This window comes from Salmo salar, chromosome 09 (genome assembly GCF_965601325.2).
Source record: "Salmo salar chromosome 09, fSalSal1, whole genome shotgun sequence".
Classification (NCBI taxonomy): domain Eukaryota; kingdom Metazoa; phylum Chordata; class Actinopteri; order Salmoniformes; family Salmonidae; genus Salmo; species Salmo salar.
Genome location: NC_138299.1, coordinates 20088526 through 20112166, shown reverse-complemented (window position 1 = coordinate 20112166; position 23641 = coordinate 20088526). Strand labels below are relative to the sequence as shown.

At 44.1% G+C, this 23641-nt stretch overlaps 1 protein-coding gene across 3 annotated transcripts in view; it reads left to right on the top strand.

Annotated features, from left to right (window-relative positions):
• The window catches only part of LOC106610859 (centrosomal protein of 170 kDa protein B), a 54083-nt gene that overhangs the window by 15906 nt on the left and 14536 nt on the right, over nt 1-23641 (top strand). For all 3 annotated transcript variants that reach the window (XM_082955654.1, XM_082955652.1, XM_082955653.1), the window contains 4 exons: nt 2261-2350; nt 3311-3391; nt 3968-4024; nt 5481-5631. In XM_082955654.1, the coding sequence (XP_082811780.1) occupies nt 2261-2350; nt 3311-3391; nt 3968-4024; nt 5481-5631 (379 nt within the window). The remainder of the gene's footprint in view (nt 1-2260; nt 2351-3310; nt 3392-3967; nt 4025-5480; nt 5632-23641) is intronic.

Below are 23641 nucleotides of genomic sequence, written 5' to 3'. Positions count from 1 at the left end.
AGGCTTACCTTAAAACTAAGTTGCCTCTTTGCTTGACATCATGGGAAATTCAAAAGAAATCAGCAAAGACCTCAGAAAAAAAATTGTAGACCTCCACAAGTCTGGGTCATCGGGAGCAATTTCCAAATGCCTGAAGGTACCACGTTCATCTGTACAAACAATAGTGGGAAAAAAAATCATGGGACCATGCAGCTGTCATACTGCTTAGGAAGGAGACGCGTTCTGTCTCCTAGTTGATGAACGTACTTTGGTGCGAAAAGTGCAAATCAATCCCAGAACAACGGCAAAAGACCTTGGAGGAAACGGGTACAAAAGTATCTATATCCACAGTAAAACGAGTCCTATATCGACATAACCTGAAAGGCTGCTCAGCAAAGAAGAAGCCACTGCTCCAAAACCGTCTTAAATGGCTTAAGGACAACAAAGTCAAGGTATTGGAGTGGCCATCACAAAGCCCTGATCTCAATCCTGTAGAACATTTGTGGGAAGAACTGAAAAAGCGTGTGCGAGCAAGGAGGCCTACAAACCTGACTCAGTTACACCAGCTCTGTCAGGAGGAATGGGCCAAAATTCACCCAACTTATTGTGGGAAGCTTGTGGAAGGCTACCCGAAACGTTTGACCCAAGTTAAACAATTTAAAGGCAATGCTACCAAATACTAATTGAGTGTATGTAAACTTCCGACCCACTGGGAATGTGATGAAAGAAATAAAAGCTGAAATAAATTGTTCTCTCTACTATTATTCTGACATTTCACATTCTTAAAATAAAGTGGTGACCCTAACTGACCTAAGACAGGGAATTTTTACTAGGATTAAATGTCACGAATTGTGAAAAACCTGAGTTTAAACGTATTTGGCTAAGGTGCATGTAAATTTCAACTGTGTGTGTGTATATATGAAATAATCTTTGCTTTCATTTAACACCCAATTTTTGATATGCTCCAATGAACTTCACATTGGTGTTCATGGATCCTTTTACATGGAAATTACCCAATACTGTAGAGCTTTCAAAGTGTTGATGATAATACCAAACAAACCAGGATAATCATACTAGCCATTGCCTTGCCCAGTGCTAATTGAGACAGGAAAATAGCTACTCCATAAGCCAGAGCCTCTCAAATCTCCAAATTAGTGGTAAACCAGTGGATGCTCCTCAGAGGAGGAAGGGGAGGACCATCCAACTCTGAACTTCAGAAAAATAGTGAAATGTTAAAACTATACTAAATATATTCACGTCGCCAAATAACAGTTTTAAAATACACTGTTTTGCAATGGTCTCCCTGAAGGACATCTACCTGAATTTGTCTAATAGAAACACTCGTTTTCGTTCCAAAACATAGTTTTGCAACTGTTTTGGACTAATGATTACACCCTAGATGAGCTAGATGCAGGCAAATGTGCAAGGCGGTATTGAATGCGTTACTGTCTGTCACCTTGATTACTCCAATTTGTCTCTCAACATGTGCACCAATGTTAAACTTTCATTTGTAGGCTAGGTTGTAGCAACCTGATGGGTATAGGGAAAATTTGATTATCATGTAGTAGCCTTAACCTATCTATGTTACATTGAGCTGGGTGAATGGAAAATGAATGACCGTCATCCAATATCCTGTAATAGAAATAAGGCCATGCTCATAAAAAAATGAAGTGTCCTCCCTAATATTAAATGGCACCGACTGCCACTGTGGTTAACATGCAGTATGTGACAACAATAAGAAGGAACGCTAGTAACAGTAATAACTCTGCAGATGAGTTAGGTGGGTGAATGGTCTGTCTTTGTGGTGAAGAAGAGGCCTGGAGTGGATAATGAATGGAAGAGTGAGCGATTGGCTCAGCCTGCCTTAATTACCGCTTTTGTTCTGCCCGTTAATTAATGAGCAGAACTACAGTAGAGCTGTCTTTCTTGTCCTCCTGCCCTACCGGCTGGTGGCTTGTTGAGGACCAGGATGATTGGTTGAGTTGTGTAAAGTGCTCTTTCTGCCTGTTCAGTGTCAGACTGGGGTTGTCTTCAACCAGCGGGTACCATAATGACCCGGCTTGTATTGGTTAGGAGTAATAGGGATAATTTGCAAGAATGTAAGCAAACTCAAAGGCCTATCTGTTTGACTATGAGCACGGTGATCTACTGTACATACATGTTGCCTTCATTGTGGATATTTTGTTTTACTGCTTATACTCATGACAGTATCCAGTCTGAAGTTTCTTAGCCATTGCCCATCAGTATGAGATGCTCAGGTATGTTCTCTGTTGATTTACAGTCGCGCAGTGTGGACAAGCAGCACGCTGTCGTCAACTACGACCCAGCCACAGACGAGCACATGGTGAAGGACCTGGGCAGCCTGAACGGGGTGAGTCTCATGTCCCCTGCATACAGGTTGAATAAAGGATCCAGCTAGCCACAGCCCTCTCTGGAGGGTCCAGAGCACCACTACCAGTCCCTCAGGCCTTAGCACAAAAGAGCCCTCTCTCAGTGCCAGGGACAGTTGCTAGAGCAGTAATGAGTACTGTGTTTTCTGCTGGCCTGGGCCTTTTCTCTGGTGTTCCTTTCTCCCTCTCTCCCCTTCCCCCGGACACCTTCCCCCGTACTATTGCCACTTCATTGCACTGTTCCAGCCAAGCACAGGACTGAGGAGAGCGAAAGACTGTCCTTTGTTTCACTGTAGTGTTTCTCTTGGCACCAGCAGTTGGAGCAGCTAACTCTAAACAGAGCAGAACTTAACATCACAGACTTGTTACTGAAATGTATCATGACTGTTTCCTTTGACAATTCTCTTTATTTAGTCTACTTATAGTGGTGAGCCCTCTTACAGTACATTGTTTTAAGCACTGTTAGGCTATAACCTTCCACTAAGCGATACAGTATCTATACTTCTGGATTGTGGGTTTAACTTAGATTGTGTAATGTAATTAAGTCGTGTAGCTTTTGCTGGTGTGTGAGTGCTTTCAGTGTCAGCCTGCTCTCTACCCACCTGTCCCCTGACTGCCTTCCTCAGCCTACTCAGGGCAGATGGCCATTACATAACTGCATAATCTCGTTAATGCCTTAATTTACAGGTAGGATAGCTTAAATTTCACTCACAGGCAACTTCTAAGCAGCACCTAGCTAGGAAAACCCCAGAGGCTGTGTGTGCAATTGAATGACCTGTTGCCAGTGTTACAACTAACTCTCATCGTCAGAATCTGTTTTTATTACAATGGTATTGAACTAATCATGATTGTTGTGAAAGCAAATAATTACAGTCTAGATTTTTCTGACGCTTACAATGTAAACACACCAAAACAAACTGTTGTATCTCTTTTCTCCCCAGACTTTTGTGAATGATCTGAGAATCCCAGACCAGACTTACATCACCCTGAAGCTCTCTGATGTCATCCGCTTTGGATATGATATCCTTTTGATTATCTGATAATGATTGTAATTCTTTCATTGTTTTATTGATTCTTCATTGTTTGGGGATTTTCTTGATTGGATCAGAAGGATGTGTACTTTTCAACCTCTAAGTGCTCTCTGTGCTAGTTTCTTACAAACAATTGAATTCCATAAAGCTTTGGTCTATACTTGCTGGTAGAAAGGAATTTAAAACATTCATTTTCTTTTCCCTCTGTGGTTTGTGCACAACTCTCCCAACATGTTAATTCCCTGTGGTTTGAGTCAGGGGTTTTGGATTATGTCCAACTCTGGACTGAAAATCTTTTGGACCCTTGAACCTCTGAGCTGAAAAACATGAATAGTGAAAATGAGTTTTGATAACTGGGACAAAAGCTGCTTAAAGGTAGACGTTTAGTATGCGTTACCAGAACTTACCATGCATGCTACATGTCACATGTCTTGAGTTCTCAGAAAGTTAGAGCTTCAAGGACTACACAGGCTAATCATTTCCCAAAATGGCAAGTGTCAGTGACATGTATTATTCTAACCCAATGGCTCCAGTTTGAATATGCTTTCCTTAACTCTGCTTTCACATTCTCATGTGTACATCCTGGAGAGGAGTCAACACAAGGTGCCAGAGGAGGCTCTCAAAGTAAGTGAGAACTTCCACATGTACAGTGCATTCGGAAAGTATTCAGACCCATTGACTTTTCCCACATTTTGTTACGTTACAGTCTTATTCTAAAATGGATAAAATATTTTTTTCCCCTTATCAATCTACACACACTACCCCATAATGACAAAGCGAAAACCCACAGACCCTTTGCTATGATACTCAAAATTGAGCTCAGGTGCATCCTGTTTCCATTGATCATCCTTGAGATGTTTCTACAACTTGATTGGAGTCCACTGGTAAATTCAATTGATTGGACATGATTTGGAAAAGCGCACACCTGTCTATATAAGGGTCCCACAGTTGACAGTGCATGTCAGAGCAAAAACCAAGCCATGAGGTCGAAGGAATTGTCCATAGAGCTCCAAGACAGGATTTTGTCAAGGCACAGATCTCGTGAAGAGTATCAAAACATGTCTGCAGCATTGAAGGTCCCCAAGAACGCAGTGGCCTTCTCCCCCATTCTTAAATGGAAGAAGTTTGGAACCATCTCTGCAGCACTCAGGCCGCAGAGATGGTTCAGGCCTTTATGGTAGAGTGGCCAGACGGAAGCCACTCCTCAGTAAAAGGCACATGACAGTCCGCTTGGAGTTTGCCAAAAGGCTCCTAAAGGACTCTCAGACCATGAGAAACAAGATTCTCTGGTCTGATGAAACCAAAATTGAACTCTTTGACCTGAATGCCAAGCGTCACGTCTGGAGGAACCCCGGCACCACCCCTACGGTGAAGCGTGGTGGCAGCATCATGCTGTGGGAATGTTTTTCAGCGGCAGGGGCTGGGAGAATAGTCAGGTTTGAGGGGAAGATGAACGGCGCAAAGTACAGAGAGATCCATGATGAAAACCTGCTCCAGACCCCTCAGGATCTCAGACTGGGATGAAGGTTCCCCTTCCAACAGGACAACCACCCTAAGAACACAGCCAAGACAAAGCAGGAGTGACTTCGGGACAAGTCTCTGAATGTCCTTGAGTGGCCCAGCCAGAGCCCGAACTTGAACCCGATGTAACGTCTCTGTAGAGACCTGAAAATAAAACGTGTAGTGATTCTCCCCATCCAACCTGAAAGAGCTTGAGAGGATCTGCAGAGAAGAATGGTAGAAACTCCACAAATACAGGTGTGCCAAGTTTCCGGCTTCATACCAAAGAAGACTTGAGGCTGTAATCGCTGCCAAAGGTACTTCAACAAAGTACTGAGTGAAAGGTCTGAATACTTTAAAAAAATTCTAAAATCCTGTTTTTGCTTTGTCGTTATGGGGTATTGTGTGTAGATTGATGAGGGGTAAAAACTTTATCAATTTTAGAATAGTGTAACAAAATGGGGAAAAAGTCAAGGGGTCTGATTACTTTCCGAATGCACCGTACATGTCATCTATGAATGTGAGTGATAGTCCGGTAGGGGCTTTTTCATTTCCTGTTTTTCCTTTTTGTGTTTATTAGCATGAGAAGTACACCAGCCAGCTACAGATGAGTATGAAGGCCCTGGAGGCCAGGAAGAGGGAGAAGGAGAGGCAGCGTGCTGAGGAGAGAACCAGAGACTCATTCCGCTCCAAACAGGAGAAAGGCGAGGGTAAAGCTGTCCTCGCAGCAGGTAAACCTTTCCCAGTCCTGTTGTCCTTTTCTTCTAGAGACTACAGTATAGGTGCTATCCTACATTATAGACCAACCAGGCCTATGAATTTTCTCTGCAAATGTAGAAGAATGGTGCCAGAGGAGATGGCTGACGTTTTATGGGCTGCTCACCAATTGTATTTTTTGGCGTTGTTTGTAACTTATTTTGTACATAATGTTTCTGCCATTGTCTCTTATGACCGAAAAGAGCTTCTGGATATCAGAACAGTGATTACTCTCCTCTAACTGGACAAAGATTTGTTTTCTTTGATTATCTTATGTTTCACCGAGTCGTGGCTGAACGACGACATGGATAATATGAAGTTGGCTGGTTTTTCCGTGCATCGGCAAGACAGATCCGCTTCCTCCAGTAAGACAAGGGGTGGGGGTCTGTGTCTATTTGTCAATAACAGCTGGTGTGCGAAATCAAATGTTAAGGAAGTATCAAGGTTTTGCTCGCCTCACTTAGAGTATCTCATGATAAGCTGTAGACCACACTATTTACCAAGAGTTTTCATCTATATTTTTCATAGCTGTCTATTTACCACCACAAACCGATGCTGGCACTAAGACCACTCTCAACAAGCTGTATAAAACTGTATAAGCAAACAAGAAAATGCTCATCCAGAGGCGGCGCTCCTAGTGGCTGGGACTTTAATGCAAGGAAACTTAAATACGTTTTACCTCATTTCTACCAGCATGTTACATGTGCAACAAGAAGAAAACAACTCTAGACCACCTTTACTCCACCCACTGAGACGCATACAAAGCTCTCCCTTACCCTCCATTTGGCATAATTCTATCCTCCTGATTCCTGCTTATAAGAAAAAACTAAAGCAGGAAGTACCAGTGACTCGCACAATACGGAAGTGGTCAGATGACGCAGATGCAAAGCTGCAGGACTTATTTGGTAGCACAGACTGGAATATGTTCCGGGACTCATCCGATGGCATTGAGGAGTACATCACATCAGTCACTGGCTTCATCAATTAGTGCATTGATGACGTTGTCCTCAGTGACTGACCGTGCATACCCCAACCAGAAGCCATGGATTTCTGGCAACATCCTCACTGAGCTAAAGGATGGAGCTGCCACTTTCAAGGAGCAGGACTCAGATGCATATAAGAAATCCTGCTATGCCCTCAGACGAACCATCAAACTGGCAAAGCGTAAATACAGGACTAAGATTGAATCCTACTACACCGGCTCCAACGCTCGTTGCATCTGGCAGGTCTTGCAAACTATTGCGGACTAAAAAGGGAAGCCCAGCCGTGAAATGCCCAATGACACGAGCCTACCAGATGAGCTAAATTACCTCTGTGTGCTTCGAGGCAAGCAACACTGAAGCTCTATAGTAGCTGTGTGATCACGCTTGCCGTAGTCGACGTGAGTAAGACCTTTACACAGGTCAACATTCACAAGGCCGAAGGGCCAGTGGTTTACCAGGACATGTACTCCGTGCATGCGCTGCTGGGAGTACACCCTGTTCACCCATGACTGCGCAACTCCAACACCATCATTAAGTTTACCGACGACACAGCGGTGGTAGGTCTGATCACTGACAACAATGAGACAGCCTATAGGGAGGAGGTCCAAGACCTGGAAGTGTGGTGCCAGGACAACAACCTCTCCCTCAACGTGATCAAGACAAAGGAGATGATTGTGGACTACAGGAAAAGGATGGCCGAGCACACCCCCATTCTCATCAACAGGGCTGTGGTGGAGCAAGTTGAGAGCTTCAAGTTCCTTGGTGTCCACATCACCAACAAACTATCATGGTCCAAACACACCAAGAAGGTCGTGAAGAGGACACGACAATGCCTATTCCCCCTCAGGAGACTGAAAATATTTGCCATGGGTCCTCAGATCCTCAATGTTCTACAGCTGCACCATCGAGAGCATCCTAACTGGTTGCATCACCACCTGGTGTGGCAACTGCTCGGCCTCCGACCGCAAGGCACTACAGAGGGTAGGGCGTACGGCCCAGTACATCACTGGGGCCAAGCTTCCTGCAATCCAGGATCTCTATACCAGGCGGTGTCAGAGACTCTTAAAACTGCATTGTTGGTTAAGGGCGTGTAAGTAAACAGTTCTACACCTGTTGTATTCAGCGCATGTGACAAATAACATTTGATTTGAAAATTGATGAATTTGTCTTTGTCACATGCAGTACCAGCATATCAGTCTGTTATGCCTCAGGTAAAATATAGCTGAAGTCAATTCTAATATCTTATTCAGGTGAGGAAGATTGTCTCCTCATAAGCATTTTATACCACGAAGTGTTAGATGATCTGTTAAGATCCACACAGCTCTCCTTGTTAAGTCTACCCTTAGTGTGCGATCAAGCAATATTATGAGATGACAGGGTCAAAGGTCAATCCAGTAGGGTCAGACAAGAAGCATTACTAATATGGAACACCAGTTGGCAGGATGAGTGAAGTGACATTGGGCTTGCCTGCTGAGCATGTTGAGCTGGGACAGTTACAGCCTTATCTCTGTCTGCCATGCCTCTGGACTGGGGAGGAGTGCTGAACCTACTCATGGTGCCGCTAGCTCAAGGTGTGTGTAAGGCTGTGTTTTTCCATGCCACGCGAGCGTCAGTGGTCGGTTGGTTAGGGGGATTGTAGTTTTGCTGTCTCACTCACCTTCCAGTACATACAAGTGTCCTTCTGTCCTTGTCTCCACTTTTTGGCTGCATCTTTTTGGCTTTTATGTATAGCCCGACCGATATATAGGTTCACCAATATTATTGCCGTTATTGGCCTTTTACCTTTATATTGGTATCGGATAGGGCTGTGGCGGTCATGAAATGTTGTCACTGTCATTGTCAAGCAAATAACTGCCAGTCTCATAGTAATTAACCGTTAATTAACATAAACACATTTTATCATCTCCTGGCGCATGGACACGCATAGCCTACAAGCCACCAAAGCAGCCCTTTGGAACATCTACATTTAAAAAAGTCTAACTTTTAATATAGCCTACACCATCACAATAGATCAATTTTATTTTAGACAGGTCTAAAGAAGCATATGAAGAAAATATAGTAATATTTTTGAAGAACATAATATCATACTCTGAGTTTTCTTTGTTAGGAACTAATATGACTATGACATATTGCTGTGGGCTACACTAGTTCGTTTAGCAGACAAGATTTGCTCAGAATTCCGTGGCATAATTTTTTTTCTTGTTTTATAGTATGAATAATATAATTGAACATAGCTGAATAAAATAAAATGATATTTTCTTCAAATGATTTCCAAGGAAGTGCGCACTTCCTTGCTGAGCAGTTAACAGGACCTTCAACAGTGAATTCAGAAAGTATTCTGACCCCTTGACTTTTTCCATGTTTTGTTACATTACAGCCTTATTCTAAAATTGATAAAGATTTTTTTTATCCATCTACACACAATACCCCATAATGACAAAGCAAAAACAGGTTTTTAATAATGTTTGCAAATGTATAAAAAACGGATAAAATGATACCACATTTACATAAGTATTCAGACCCTTTACTCAGTACTTGATTGAAGCACCTTTGTCAGCATTTACAGTCTCGAGTCTTATTGGGTGTGATGCTACAAGCTTGGCACCTGTATTTGGGGAGTTTCTCCCATTCTTCACTGCAGATCCTCTCATGCTCTGTCAGGTTGGATGGGGAGCGTCGCTGAACAGCTATTTTCAGGTCTCTCCAGAGATGTTTGATCGGGTTCAAGTCCGGGCTCTGGCTGGGCCACTCAAGGACATACAGAGACTTGTCCCAAAGCCACTCCTGCGTTTGTCTTGGATGTGTGCTTAGCGTCGTTGTCCTGTTGGAAGGTGAACCTTTGCCCAAGTCTGAGGTCCTGAGCGCTCTGGAGCAGGTTTTCATCAAGGATCTCTCTGTACTTGGCTCCGTTCATCTTTCCCCTCGATCATGACTAATCTCCCAGTCCCTGCCCCTGAAAAACATCCCCACAGCATGATGCTGCCACCACCGTCCTTCACTGTAGGGATGGTGCCGGGTTTCCTCCAGACGTGATGCTTGGCATTCAGGCCAAAGAGCTCAATCTTGGTTTCATCAGACCAAATAATCTTGGTTTCATCAGACCAAATAATCTTGTTTCTCATGGTCTGAGAGTCTTTTAGGTGCCTTTTGGCAAGCTCCAAGCAGGCTGTTATGTTCCTTTTACTGAGCAGTGGCTTCCGTCTGGCCAATCTACCATAAAGGCCTGATTGGTGGTGCTGCAGAGATGGTTGTCCTTCTGGAAGGTTCTCACATCTCCACAGAGGAACTCTGACAGAGCTCCAGAGTGACCATCGGGTTCTTGGTCACCTCCCTGACCAAGGCCCTTCTTCCCCGATTGCTCAGTTTGGCCAGGCGGCCAGCTCTAGGAAGAGTCTTGGTGGTTCTAAACTTCTTCAATTTAAGAATGATAGAGCCCACTGGTGTTCTTATGGACCTTCATTACTGCAGAAATGTTTTGGTACCCTTCCCCAGAGCTGTGCGTGGACACAATCCTGTCTCGAAGCTCTAAGGACAATTCCTTCGACCTCATGGCTTGGTTTTTGCGCTGACATTTTTCCCCCACCTTTTATTTAACCAGGTAGGCCAGTTGAGATCAAGTTCTCATTTACAACTGCGACCTGGCCAAGATCAAGCAAAGCAATGCGACACAAACTGTGACATCGGGTGGTGTAGGTGTCCTGGAGGGCAGGTAGTTTGCCCCCGGTGATGCGTTGTGCAGACCTCACTAACCTCTGGAGAGCCTTCCGGTTATGGGCGGAGCAGTTGCCGTACCAGGCGGTGATACAGCCCGACAGGATGCTCTCGATTGTGCATCTGTAAAAGTTTGAGTGTTTTTGGTGACAAGCCGAATTTCTTCAGCCTCCTGAGGTTGAAGAGGCGCTGCTGCGCCTTCTTCACCACGCTGTCTGTGTGGGTGGACCATTTCAGTTTGTCCGTGATGTGTACGCCGAGGAACTTAAAACTTTCCGCCTTCTCCACTACTTTCCCGTCGATGTGGATAGGGGGCTGTTTCCTAAAGTCCACGATCATCTCCTTTGTTTTGTTGACATTGAGTGTGAGGTTATTTTCCTGACACCACACTCCAAGGGCTCTCACCTCCTCCTTGTAGGCCGTCTTGTCGTTGTTGGTAATCAAGCCTACCACTGCAGTGTCGTCTGCAAACTTGATGATTGAGTTGGAGGCGTGCATGGCCACGCAGTCATGGGTGAACAGGGAGTACAGGAGAGGGCTGAGAACGCACCCTTGTGGGGCTCCAGTGTTGAGGATCAGCGCAGGGGGAGATGTTGTTTCCTACCCTCACCACCTGGGGGCGGCCCGTCAGGAAGTCCAGGACCCAGTTGCACAGGGCGGGGTCGAGACCCAGGGTCTCGAGCTTAATGACGAGTTTGGAGGGTACTATGGTGTTAAATGCTGAGCTGTAGTCGATGAATAGCATTCTTACATAGCTATTCCTCTTGTCCAGATGGGTTAGGGCAGTGTGATTGCGATTGCGTCGTCTGTGGACCTATTGGGGCGATAAGCAAGTTGGAGTAGGTCTAGGGTGTCAGGTAGGGTGGAGGTGATATGGTCCTTGACTAGTCTCTCAAAGCACTTCATGATAGTCATTTAGCTCAGTTACCTAGCTTTCTTGGGAACAGGAACAATGGTGGCCCTCTTGAAGCATGTGGGAACAGCAGACTGGGATAAGGGTTGATTGAATATGTCCGTAAACACCAGCCAGCCAGCTGGTCTGCGCATGCTCTGAGGACGTGGCTAGGGATGCCGTCTTGGCTGGTAGCCTTGCGAGGGTTAACACATTTAATGTTTTACTCACGTTGGCTGCAGTGAAGGAGATCCCGCAGGTTTTGGTACCGGGCTGTGTCGGTGGCACTGTATTGTCCTCGAAGCGAGCAAAGAAGTTGTTTAGTTTGTCTGGGAGCAAGACATCGTGGTCCGCGACGGGGCTGGTTTTCTTTTTGTATTCCGTGATTGACCCTGCCACATACCTCTCGTGTCTGAGCCGTTTAATTGCGACTCTACTTTGCCTCTATACTGACGCTTAGCTCGTTTGATTTCCTTGCAGAGGGAATAGCTATACTGTTTGTATTCGGTCATGTTTTCGGTCGCCTGATTTAAAAGCAGTGGTTCGCGCTTTCAGTTATGCGCGAATGCTGCCATCAATCCACGGTTTCTGGTTGGGGAAGGTTTTAATAGTCGCTGTGGATACAACATCACCGATGCACTTGCTAATAAACTCGCTCACCGAATTAGCGTATTCATCAATGTTATTGTCAGACGCAATGCAGAACATATCCCAGTCCATATGATCGAAGCAATTTTGAAGCGTGGAATCTGATTGGTCGCACCAGCGTTGAACAGACCTGAGCACGGGCGTTTCCTGTTTTAGTTTCTGTCTATAGGCTGGGAGCAATAAAATGGAGTCGTGGTCAGATTTTCCGAAAGGAGGGCGGGGGAGGGCTTTGTATGCGTCGCAGAAGATAGAATAACAATGATCCAGGGTTTTGCCAGCCCAGGTAGCGCTTTCGATATGCTGATAAAAATTTAGGGAGCCTTGTTTTCAGATTAGCCATGTTAAAATCCCCAGCTACAATAAATGCAGCCTCAGGATATGTGGTTTCCAGTTTACATAGTCCAATGAAGTTCTTTCAGGGCCGTCGATGTGTCTGCTTGGGGGGATATAAACGACTGTGATTATAATCGAAGAGAATTCTCTTGGTAGATAATGCGGTCGGTATTTGATTGTAAGGAATTCTAGGTCAGGTGAACAAAAGCACTTGAGTTCCTGTATGTTATGATCACACCACGTCTCGTTAATCATAAGGCACACACCCCCGCCCTTCTTCTTACCAGAGAGATGTTTGTTTCTGTTGGCGTGATGCGTGAAGAAACCAGGTGGCTGTACCAACGCTGATAACGTAGGCCATGTTTCCGTGAAACAAAGAACGTTACAATCTCTGATGTCTCTCTGGAAGGCAAACCTTGCTCGGATTTCGTCTACCTTGTTGTCAAGAGACTGGATATTGGCGAGTAGTCTGCTCGGGAGTGGTGCGATGTGCTGTCTACGGAGCCTGACCAGAAGACCGCTCCGTCTGCCCCTTCTGCGGCACCGTTGTTTTGAGTCGCCGGCTGGGATCCGATCCATTGTCCTGGGTGGTGGACCAAATAGAGGATCCGCTTCGGGAAAGTCGTAATGTTGGTGAGTTGACGTCGCTCTTATATCCAATAGTTCCTCCCGGCTGTATGTAATAAAACTTAAGATTTCCTGGGGTAACAATGTAAGAAATAATACGTTAAAAAAAAATAAATACTGCATAGTTTCCTAGGAACGCAAAGCGAGCCGGCCATCTCTGTCGGCACCGGAAGCTTTACAGTGTCCCAGAACTTTTTGGAGTTTATGCTACAGGATGCAAATTTCTGTTTGAAAAACCTAGCCTTTGCTTTCCTTACTGCCTGTGTATATTGTTTCCTAACTTCCCTGAAAAGTTGCATTACGCGGGGGCTATTTGATGCCAATGCAGTACGTCACAGGATGTTTTTGTGCTGATCAAGGGCAGTCAGGTCTGGAGTGAACTAAGGGCTATACCTGTTGTTAGTTCTACATTTTTTGAATAGGGCATGCTTATTTTAGACGGTGAGGAAAGCACTTTGAAAGAATAACCAGGCATCCTCTACTGACTTAATGAGGTCAATATCCTTCCAGGATACCCGGGCCAGGTCGATTAGAAAGGCCTGCTTGCTGAAGTATTTTAGGAAGCGTTTGACAGTGATGAGGGGTGGTCGTTTGACCGCGGACCCATTACGGACACAGGCAATGAGGCAGTGATCGCTGAGATCCTGGTTGAAGACAGCAGAGGTATATTTAGAGGGCAGGTTGGTCAGGATGATATCTTATGAGGGTGCCTGTGCACTGTCAACTGTGGTACCTCAATATAGACAGATGTGTGCCTTTCCAAATCATGTCCAGTCAATTGCATTTACCACAGGTGGACTTCAATAAAGTTGTAGAAACATCCTAAGGATGACCAATGGAAACAGGATGCACCTGAGGATGCATTTCGAGTCTCATAGCAAAGGGTCTGAATACTTATTTACGTAAGCTATTTCTGTTACTTTATTTTTAATACATTTGCAATAATGTCTAAACCTGTTTTTGCTTTGTCATCAAATCGTATTGGTCACATACACATATTTAGCAGATGTTATTGCGGGTGTAGTAAAATGCTTGTGTTCCTAGCTCCAACAGTGCAGTAGTATCTAACAATACACACAAAAAAGTCAAATAATGGAATTAAGAAATATATAAATATTAGGAAGACCAATGTCGGAGTGGCATTGACTAAAATACATATGAGTAAAGCAGTATGTAAACATTCAAATTACAAGTGTAGATATTACCTCAATTACCTCGACTAACCAGTGGCCCAGCACAATGACTCTGTACCGGTACCCCCTGTATATAGCCTCGATACTGTTTATTTTACTGCTGCTCTTTAATTATTTGTTACTTTTAGTTTTTGCTCATCTATTTTTTTTACTTAACACTTATTTAAGCGTTTCACTGTAAGTTCTACACCTGTTGTATTCGGCCCATGTGACAAAAATGTGATTTGTTCCATTTAAGGTGGCCAGTGATTCTATGTACACCTGAAATCAGAAGCTGACATACAGTTAGGTTGGAGTCATTAAAACTCGTTTTTCAACCACTCCACAAATTTCTTGTTAACAAACTATAATTTTGGCAAGTCGATTAGGACATCTACTTTGTGCATGACAAAGTAATTTTTCCAACAATTGCTTACAGACAGATTATTTCACTTATAATTCATTGTATCACAATTCCAGTGGGTCAGAAGTTCACATACACTAAGTTGACTGTGCCTTTAAACAGCTTGGAAAATTCCAGAAAATAATGTCATGGCTTTAGAAGCTTCTGATAGGCTAATTGAAAGAATTTGAGTCAATTGGAGGTGTACCTGTGGATGTATTTCAAGGCCTACCTTCAAACGCAGTGCCTCTTTGCTTGACATCATGGGAAAATCTAAAGAAATCAGCCAAGACCACAAGAGAAATCAGCCCAAAATTGTAGACCTCCACAAGTCTGGTTCATCCTTGGGAGCAATTTCCAAATGCCTGAAGGTACAACGTTCATCTGTACAAACAATAGTACGCAAGTATAAACACCATGGGACCATACCGCTCAGGAAGGAGATGTGTTCATACTTTGGTGCGAAAAGTGCAAATCAATCCCAGAACAACAGCAAAGGACCTTGTGAAGATGCTGGAGGAAACAGGTACAAAAGTATCTATAGCCACAGTAAAACGAGTCCTATATCGACATAACCTGAAAGGCCGCTCAGCAAAGAAGAAGCCACTGCTCCAAAACCGCCATAAAAAAGCCAGACTATAGTTTGCAACTGCACATGGGGACAAAGATCGTACTTTTTGGAGAAGTGTCCTCTGGTCTGATGAAACAAAAATAGAACTGTTTGGCCATAATGACCATCGTTATGTTTGCAAGCCGAAGAACCTCATCCCAACGGTGAAGCATGGGGGTGGCAGCATTATGTTGTAGGGGTGCTTTGCTGCAGGAGGGACTGGTGCACTTCACAAAATAGATGGCATCATGAGGGAGGAAAATTTGGTGGATATATTGAAGCAACATCTCAAGACATCAGTCAGGAAGTTAAAGCTTGGTCGCAAATGGGTTTTCCAAATAGACAATGACCCCAAGCATACTTCCAAAGTTGTGGCAAAATGGCTTAAGGACAACAAAGTCAAGGTATTGGAGTGGCCATCACAAAGCCCTGACCTCAATCCTATAGACAATGTGTGGGCATATTGAAAAAGCGTGTGCGAGCAAGGAGGCCTACAAACCTGACTCAGTTACACCAGCTCTGTCAGGAGGAATGGGCCAAAATTCACCCAATTTATTGTGGGAAGTTTGTGGAAGGCTTCCCAAAACGTTTGACCCAAGCTAAACAATTTAAAGGCAATACTAATTGAGTGTATGTAAACTTCTGACCCACTGGGAATGTGATGAAAGAAATAAAAGCTGAACGAAATAATTCTCTCTACTATTATTCTGACATTTCACATTCTTAAAATAAAGTGGTGATCCTAACTGACCTAAGACAGGGAATTTTTTTACTAGGATTTAATGTCAGGAATTGTGAAAAACTGAGTTTAACCTCTTACATCTAGACGTTCCGCTAGCGGAACACCTGCTCCAATATCCAATGATGGGCGTGGCGCGAAATACAAACTCCTCTAAAATCCGAAAACTTCAATTTTTCAAACATATGACTATTTTACAGCATTTTAAAGACAAGACTCTCGTTAATCTAACCACACTGTCCGATTTCAAAAAGGCTTTACAGCGAAAGCAAAACATTAGATTATGTCAGCAGAGTACCCAGCCAGAAATAATCAGACACCCATTTTTCAAGCTAGCATATAATGTCACAAAAAACAAAACCACAGCTAAATGCAGCACTAACCTTTGATCTTCATCAGATGACAACCCTAGGACATTGTTATACAATGCATGCATGTTTTGTTCAATCAAGTTCATATTTATATCAAAACCCAGCTTTTTTACATTACATTACATTACATTTAAGTCATTTAGCAGACGCTCTTATCCAGAGCGACTTACAAATTGGTGCATTCACCCTATAATATCCAGTGGAACAACCACTTTACAATAGTGCATCTAAATCTTTTAAGGGGGGGGGGTTAGAAGGATTACTTTATCCTATCCCAGGTATTCCTTAAAGAGGTGGGGTTTCAGGTGTCTCCGGAAGGTGGTGATTGACTCCGCTGTCCTGGCGTCGTGAGGGAGCTTGTTCCACCATTGGGGTGCCAGAGCAGCGAACAGTTTTGACTGGGCTGAGCGGGAACTGTGCTTCCTCAGAGGTAGGGGGGCCAGCAGGCCAGAGGTGGATGAACGCAGTGCCCTTGTTTGGGTGTAGGGCCTGATCAGAGCCTGAAGGTATGGAGGTGCCGTTCCCTTCACAGCTCCGTAGGCAATCACCATGGTCTTGTAGCGGATGCGAGCTTCAACTGGAAGCCAGTGGAGAGAGCGGAGGAGCGGGGTGACGTGAGAGAACTTGGGAAGGTTGAACACCAGACGGGCTGCGGCGTTCTGGATGAGTTGTAGGGGTTTAATGGCACAGGCAGGGAGCCCAGCCAACAGCGAGTTGCAGTAATCCAGACGGGAGATGACAAGTGCCTGGATTAGGACCTGCGCCGCTTCCTGTGTGAGGCAGGGTCGTACTCTGCGAATGTTGTAGAGCATGAACCTACAGGATCGGGTCACCGCCTTGATGTTAGTGGAGAACGACAGAGTGTTGTCCAGGATCACGCCAAGGTTCTTAGCACTCTGGGAGGAGGACACAAGGGAGTTGTCAACTGTGATGGCGAGATCATGGAACGGGCAGTCCTTCCCCGGGAGGAAGAGCAGCTCCGTCTTACCGAGGTTCAGCTTGAGGTGGTGATCCGTCATCCACACTGATATGTCTGACAGACATGCAGAGATGCGATTCGCCGCCAGGTTATCAGAAGGGGGAAAGGAGAAGATTAATTGTGTGTCGTCTGCATAGCAATGATAGGAGAGACCATGTGAGGATATGACAGAGCCAAGTGACTTGGTGTATAGCGAGAATAGGAGAGGGCCTAGAACTGAGCCCTGGGGGACACCAGTGGTGAGAGCGCATGGTGCGGAGACAGATTCTCGCCACGCCACCTGGTAGGAGCGACCTGTCAGGTAGGACGCAATCCAAGCATGGGCCGCGCCGGAGATGCCCAACCCGGAGAGGGTGGAGAGGAGGATCTGATGGTTCACAGTATCAAAGGCAGCAGATAGGTCTAGAAGGATGAGCGCAGAGGAGAGAGAGTTAGCTTTAGCAGTGCGGAGAGCCTCCGTGACACAGAGAAGAGCAGTCTCAGTTGAATGCCCAGTCTTGAAACCTGACTGATTAGGATCAAGAAGGTCATTCTGAGAGAGATAGCAGGAGAGCTGGCCAAGGACGGCACGTTCAAGAGTTTTGGAGAGAAAAGAAAGAAGGGATACTGGTCTGTAGTTGTTGACATCAGAGGGATCGAGTGTAGGTTTTTTCAGAAGGGGTGCAACTCTCGCTCTCTTGAAGACGGAAGGGACGTAGCCAGCGGTCAAGGATGAGTTGATGAGCGAGGTGGGACATTAGCGTGTGACGTTCAGGACTAGCATACCCCCCGCAAACATCCGGTGAATTTACTAAATTACTCACGATAAACGTTCACAAAAAACATAACAATTATTTTAAGAATTATAGATACAGAACTCCTCTATGCACTCGATATGTCCGATTTTAAAATAGCTTTTCGGTGAAAGCACATTTTGCAATATTCTCAGTAGATAGCCCAGCCATCACGGCTAGCCATTTAGACACCGACCAAGTTTAGCCCTGACCAAACTCCGATTTTACGATTACAAAAGTTTGATTACCTTTGTTGTCTTCGTCAGAATGCACTCCCAGGACTGCTACTTCAATAACAAATGTTGGTTTGGTCCAAAATAATCCATCGTTTTATCCAAATAGCAGCGTTTTGTTCGTGCGTTCAAGACACTATCCAAAGTGTAAATAAGGGTCACGAGCATGGCGCAATTCGTGACAAAAGAATTCTAAATATTCCATTACCGTACTTCGAAGCATGTCAACCGCTGTTTAAAATCAATTTTTATGCCATTTTTCTCGTAAAAAAGCGATAATATTCCCACCGGGAATCTGCGTTTAGGTAAACAGACGAAAGAAAACATAGCATGGGGTCGACGCGGGCACGCGCCTGAGTCTCACAGTACTGTAACCAGCCACTACCCAAACGCGCTACTTTTTTTCAACCAGAGCCTGCAAAGCCACGATTCAGCTTTTTGCCGCCTTCTGAGAGCCCATGGGAGCCATAGGAAGTGTCATGTAACAGCAGAGATCCTCTGTATTGGAAATTGTCAGACAGGGCACTTCCTGCATGGAATCTTCTCAGGTTTTGGCCTACCAAATGAGTTCTGTTATACTCACAGACACCATTCAAACAGTTTTAGAAACTTTGGAGTGTTTTCTATCCAAAGCTAATAATTATATGCATATTCTAGTTTCTGGGCAGGAGTAATCATCAGATTAAATCGGGTACGTTTTTTTATCCGGCTGTGAAAATACTGCCCCCTAGCCATAACAGGTTAAATGTATTTGGCTAAGGTGTATGTAAACTTTTGACTTTATATCCAACTTTGTATAGGACAGCAGCTTTTAAGTTGCAGGGTTGAGTAACCAGGTGGTTGCCGGCTAGTGATGGCTATTTAACAGTCTGATGGCCTTGAGAGAAGCTTTTCAGCCTTGTCCCAACTTTGATGCAACTGTCCTGACCTCACCTTCTGGATAATAGCGGGGTGAACAGGCTTTGGATCAGGTGGTTGATGTCCTTGATGATCTTTTTGGCCTTCCTGTGCCATCGGGTGCTGTCGGTGTTCTGGAGGGCAGTCAGTCTGCCCTTGGGTAAAGCGTTGGGCAGACTGCACCACTCTGATGAGCCCTGCGGTTGCGGGCGGTGCAGTTGTCGTACCAGTCGGTGATACATTATGCTCTCTATTGTGCATTTGTAAAAGTGTTTGTGTGTAGATTTCTGTGGAACTTTTGTTATTTTACCTATTTTAGAATAAGGCTGTAACGTGGAAAAGGGGAAGGGGTCTGAATACTTTCCGAATGCTCTGTATATGCTTAATTTAAAGTTATTTATGAAACTTTAGTTGATACATACGTTATATGGCTATATGTTTTGATTTTTAATACATTCTAAGGCTGCATGATGCGACTCTAATGATGATGATGATTTGAAAAAAGTTGCATGAAAGGCATGAGTTCTGCTTTGTTTCTCATTCCCTATTTAGCGAGCCCTTGATAATATTCCCACCAGGCCTTGAATTTCCTGGCAGCATCCCCCTTGTGTGTCCATAATGCCCCCTAAAAAATCTATACCTTTTGTGACTAAAGTGGCCATTGTGGGCTTAAAATAAAATAATTATAATTCCCTTCTCCCGGCTGCCATGCTCCGAAGCACCTCACTCACATGGCTCTCTCAGATATCTCAGTTCTTATTAGCCAATGCCCGTCACGTGATCGGGTCCTTCTCAAAGCATCTCAGCTAAGTAGCCTATAAGTGACGTTGCATACATCGAATTTCGAGGCGCATATTGAAGATGTCCACGTTTAGCCTACTTTTCATCTGCCAACAAGATGAGTAGGCCTAACTAACAGCAAAAGCACTAGCCTATGTCAGTATGCTATCGCCCATAGTACAAAAGTTAACCTATTCTATTGGAAGAAGAAATGCATATTCCAAACATACTCAGGGACAGTTGTGGGATGCGGCAGACCCCAAATTATACAACCACTTGCATAAAAAAAAAAAAACGTTTAAAAGCAATGAGGCTGATGCAACAGATCAGAACGTTAGCCTAATAGTTTGTCGACATTTTAAGCTGTTTCTTCGCGTTGTAAGCGCAGCAATGCGGATAAGGCAGTAGGCTATAGGCATGAATGTTCCAAGATGCAGTCAATTAGCAGGAAAACGCTGTTCTCATAAGTAACCGCAAATGTGATTATGCATGTAATGCATTATAATAAAGGTGCATTTTTATGGTGAAAATTATCTTCCCCAAACGTGAAACTTATGCACCGCCTATGTATGCCAGTAAGGCTCTTCGCCGGTTGTAAAGCGGATTAATATGCTTAATTTTAAGTTATTTGGCCACTTTAGTCAAAACATATAGGCCTATGGGCTAGGCTACATGAGGTGTGCGACTATGAAAAGTTGTGCACAAAAAAAAGGCATGTGCTTTTTCTTTCCTTGCTGCACGCACTGGGCATCATTCACAAGTGATAATACATCATTCACAAGTGATAATACATCATTCACAAGTGATAATTTGAATGAGTTTCATTCACAGGGTCAAAACACACACGACTGCTGTTGGCTGAGCAATTTCCACACTACTCTCAAATAGTTTCCATTTACAAGATGCAGACATGAACTCTACTTGACAAAAGAGCTCTTTATTTAAAATGAATGGGGCACGTTTTTACGCACAATTCACTGATCGTTTGATGTTTTCTCTTGAATTCTCATCATACTGTACATAGCCTTGATGACTTGAATTTGGAATTTGGGTATGTCAGTTGGTTGTGTAAGCCAGCCAAGCCTACTTGTATTGATCATATACTGTAACTCTTCATAAGCAGTACTGCTGTCTCGCTCCACAATCTTTAAAACTGGATGTCATAGCTCCCATGACTAAGTTGATCAACCATGTTGTATGACAGTAGAGTAAACCCTTTAACCCAGCTGATCCCACTCTGTAATCCAGCTCATCCGGACCCATTATCCAGCAGTGGAATGCAAGGATGGACCATCACTAGTGGCTTTAACTACTGACAGTTAGAAGGTTATGACACGCCAGACCTCCAACCATTTACACTTAGTTTAAATGTTTACATTCAGCCTTCATCCCACTCTGCCTGTATGTGATGGGTTAATGTAGCTGCTGACTGACTCTTTATTTCCTCCTGAAGCAGCTAGACTGGTGAGGTGACCAGTGTCCCATTCCCTACAGGCCACACCCTGTTGGAAGTCCAGGGACTCCACACTGAGAGGCTTAGAGATGTCTGTTTTTCCTGAAGCCTTACAGGGTGTGGACTGTGGAGTCTGTCTTCTCCTGCTGTCTGTAAAGCAGCCTGCTGCCTCTCTGAGGTGACCTTGTCTGGCCTACTGTAGTCTACCCTGACAGGCCATGTACTTTTTAATATATACTGAACAAAAATATAAACGCAACATGTCAAGTTTTGGTCCAGTGTTTCATGAGCTGAAATAAAACATCCCAAAAATGTTCCATACACACAAAAAGCATATTTCTCTCACATTTTTTGCACAGTTTTGTTTACATCCCTGTTAGTGAGAATTTCTCTTTCGCTAAAATAATCCAAGAAGCTGATTTTTAAACAGCATGATCATTACAAAGGTGCACCTTGTGCGGGGGACAGTAAAAGGCAGCTCTAAAATGTGCAGTTTTGTCATACAACACAATGCCACAGAGGTCTCAAGTTTTTAGGGAGTATGCAATTGGCATGCTGACTGCAGGAATATCCACCAGAGCTGTTGCCAGAGAATTGAATGGTCATTATCTACCTTAAGCTGCCTTCAATGTTGTTTTAGAGAAGTTGGCAGTACGTCCAACCAGCCTCAACCGCAGACCACGTGTAATCACGCCAGCCCAGGACCTCCACATCTGGCTTCTTCACCTTTTGGGCTCATCTGAGACCAGCCACCCAGACAACTGATGAAACTGTGGGTTTGCAAAACTAAAGAATTTCTGAACAAACTCTCAGAAGCCGGCTCAGGGAAGCTCATCTGCGTGCCCGTTGTCCTCACCAGGGTCTTGACTCCAGATCGGCGTTGTAATCGACTTCGGTGGGGAAATGCTCACCTTCGATGGCCACTGGCACGCTGGAGAAGTGTGCTCTTCACAGATTAATCCCTGTTTCAACTTTATCGGGCAGATGGCAGACAGCGTATGGCGTTGTGTGGGGTCGAGCAGTTTGCTGATGTCAATGTTGTGAACAGAGTGCCCCATGGGGTTATGGTATAGGCAAGCATAAGCTACGGACAACAAACAAGTGCATTTTATTGATGGTAATTTGAATGCACAGAGATACCGTGATGAGATCCTGAGGGCCATTGACGTGCCATTTATCCACCGCCATCCCCTCATGTTTCAGCATGGTAATGCACAGCCCCATGTCACAAGGATCTGTACACAATTCCTGGAAGCTGAAAATGTCCCAGGTTTCCATGGCCTGCATACTCACCAGTCATGTCACCCATTGAGCATGTTTGCGAAGATGTTGCGCTGCATGAGGCAAAACCAGATACTGACTGGTTTTCTGATCCACACCCCACTTTTTTTTTCTTCTTTTCAAGGTATCTGTGACCAACCAATGGAAGTCTGTATTCCCAGTCATGTGAAATCTATAGATTAGGGCCTAACTTATTTATTTAAATTGACTGATTTCCGTTTATGAACTGTAACTCAGTAAAATCTTTGAAATTGTTGGATGTTGCCTTTATGTTCTACATTGAACAAAAATAATGTGGAAATGTATCCTTATAGTTTCCACTGCCTGAGAAGAGCTCTGGATTTAACGTTTATTTTCATGTCTTTCATTAGTGGCTTCATCATTCCTGATACACACCAACATAGAAAAGCTTAAAATGACTCAGTGCAACCCTAGAGAAAGTCCACAAACCATTTTAGGCTGTGTCATCCATCCTGTGAAGCTAGAAAGGAAGCATTGGGTAAGCCAAATGGAATTAGTGACATGCCCTTCTGTTTCCTCCCCTCTCTCTGTTGATGTCTTATTGTGTGTCCTGGGCAACAGCGCTTTGGAGTTGTAGTGTTTTGGTTTATTTAGGCCAGTGTGAAAGAGCCCTAATGTGCCTGTTTAGTTTTCACAGACACCAGGCATGTGGATAATCTGATTTATGCCATATAGGCTAGTATCCTGGACTTGCCAGCCAGCTGTTAGATGTCATCACATTAATGAGGGTGACAGGAAATCTGCCCTAGTGCCCTTATTGGTCAGATGTAGGGGATGGATAAAAACAGATTTATATGGTTTGTTAGTGCAATTTTATATAAAAGAAAGAAAATGTAAAGAATATATTTTGGTTTATTTGCTATTGAATTATAAACCACTTACCAACCTGGAATCTGTGTGATAATCAATTAACATTTATAAGCAATAAATATAATTTAACTGCGTCAGCAACCTCATCTCATATATGGAAACGCGCATGGAACCAACCTGTATTTTGGCGTCTATAGAAGTGGCCTTTTAGAATCTAGGGACCACCACTACGTGGATCATACATGATAATGCATTCAAGCAGGACAGCA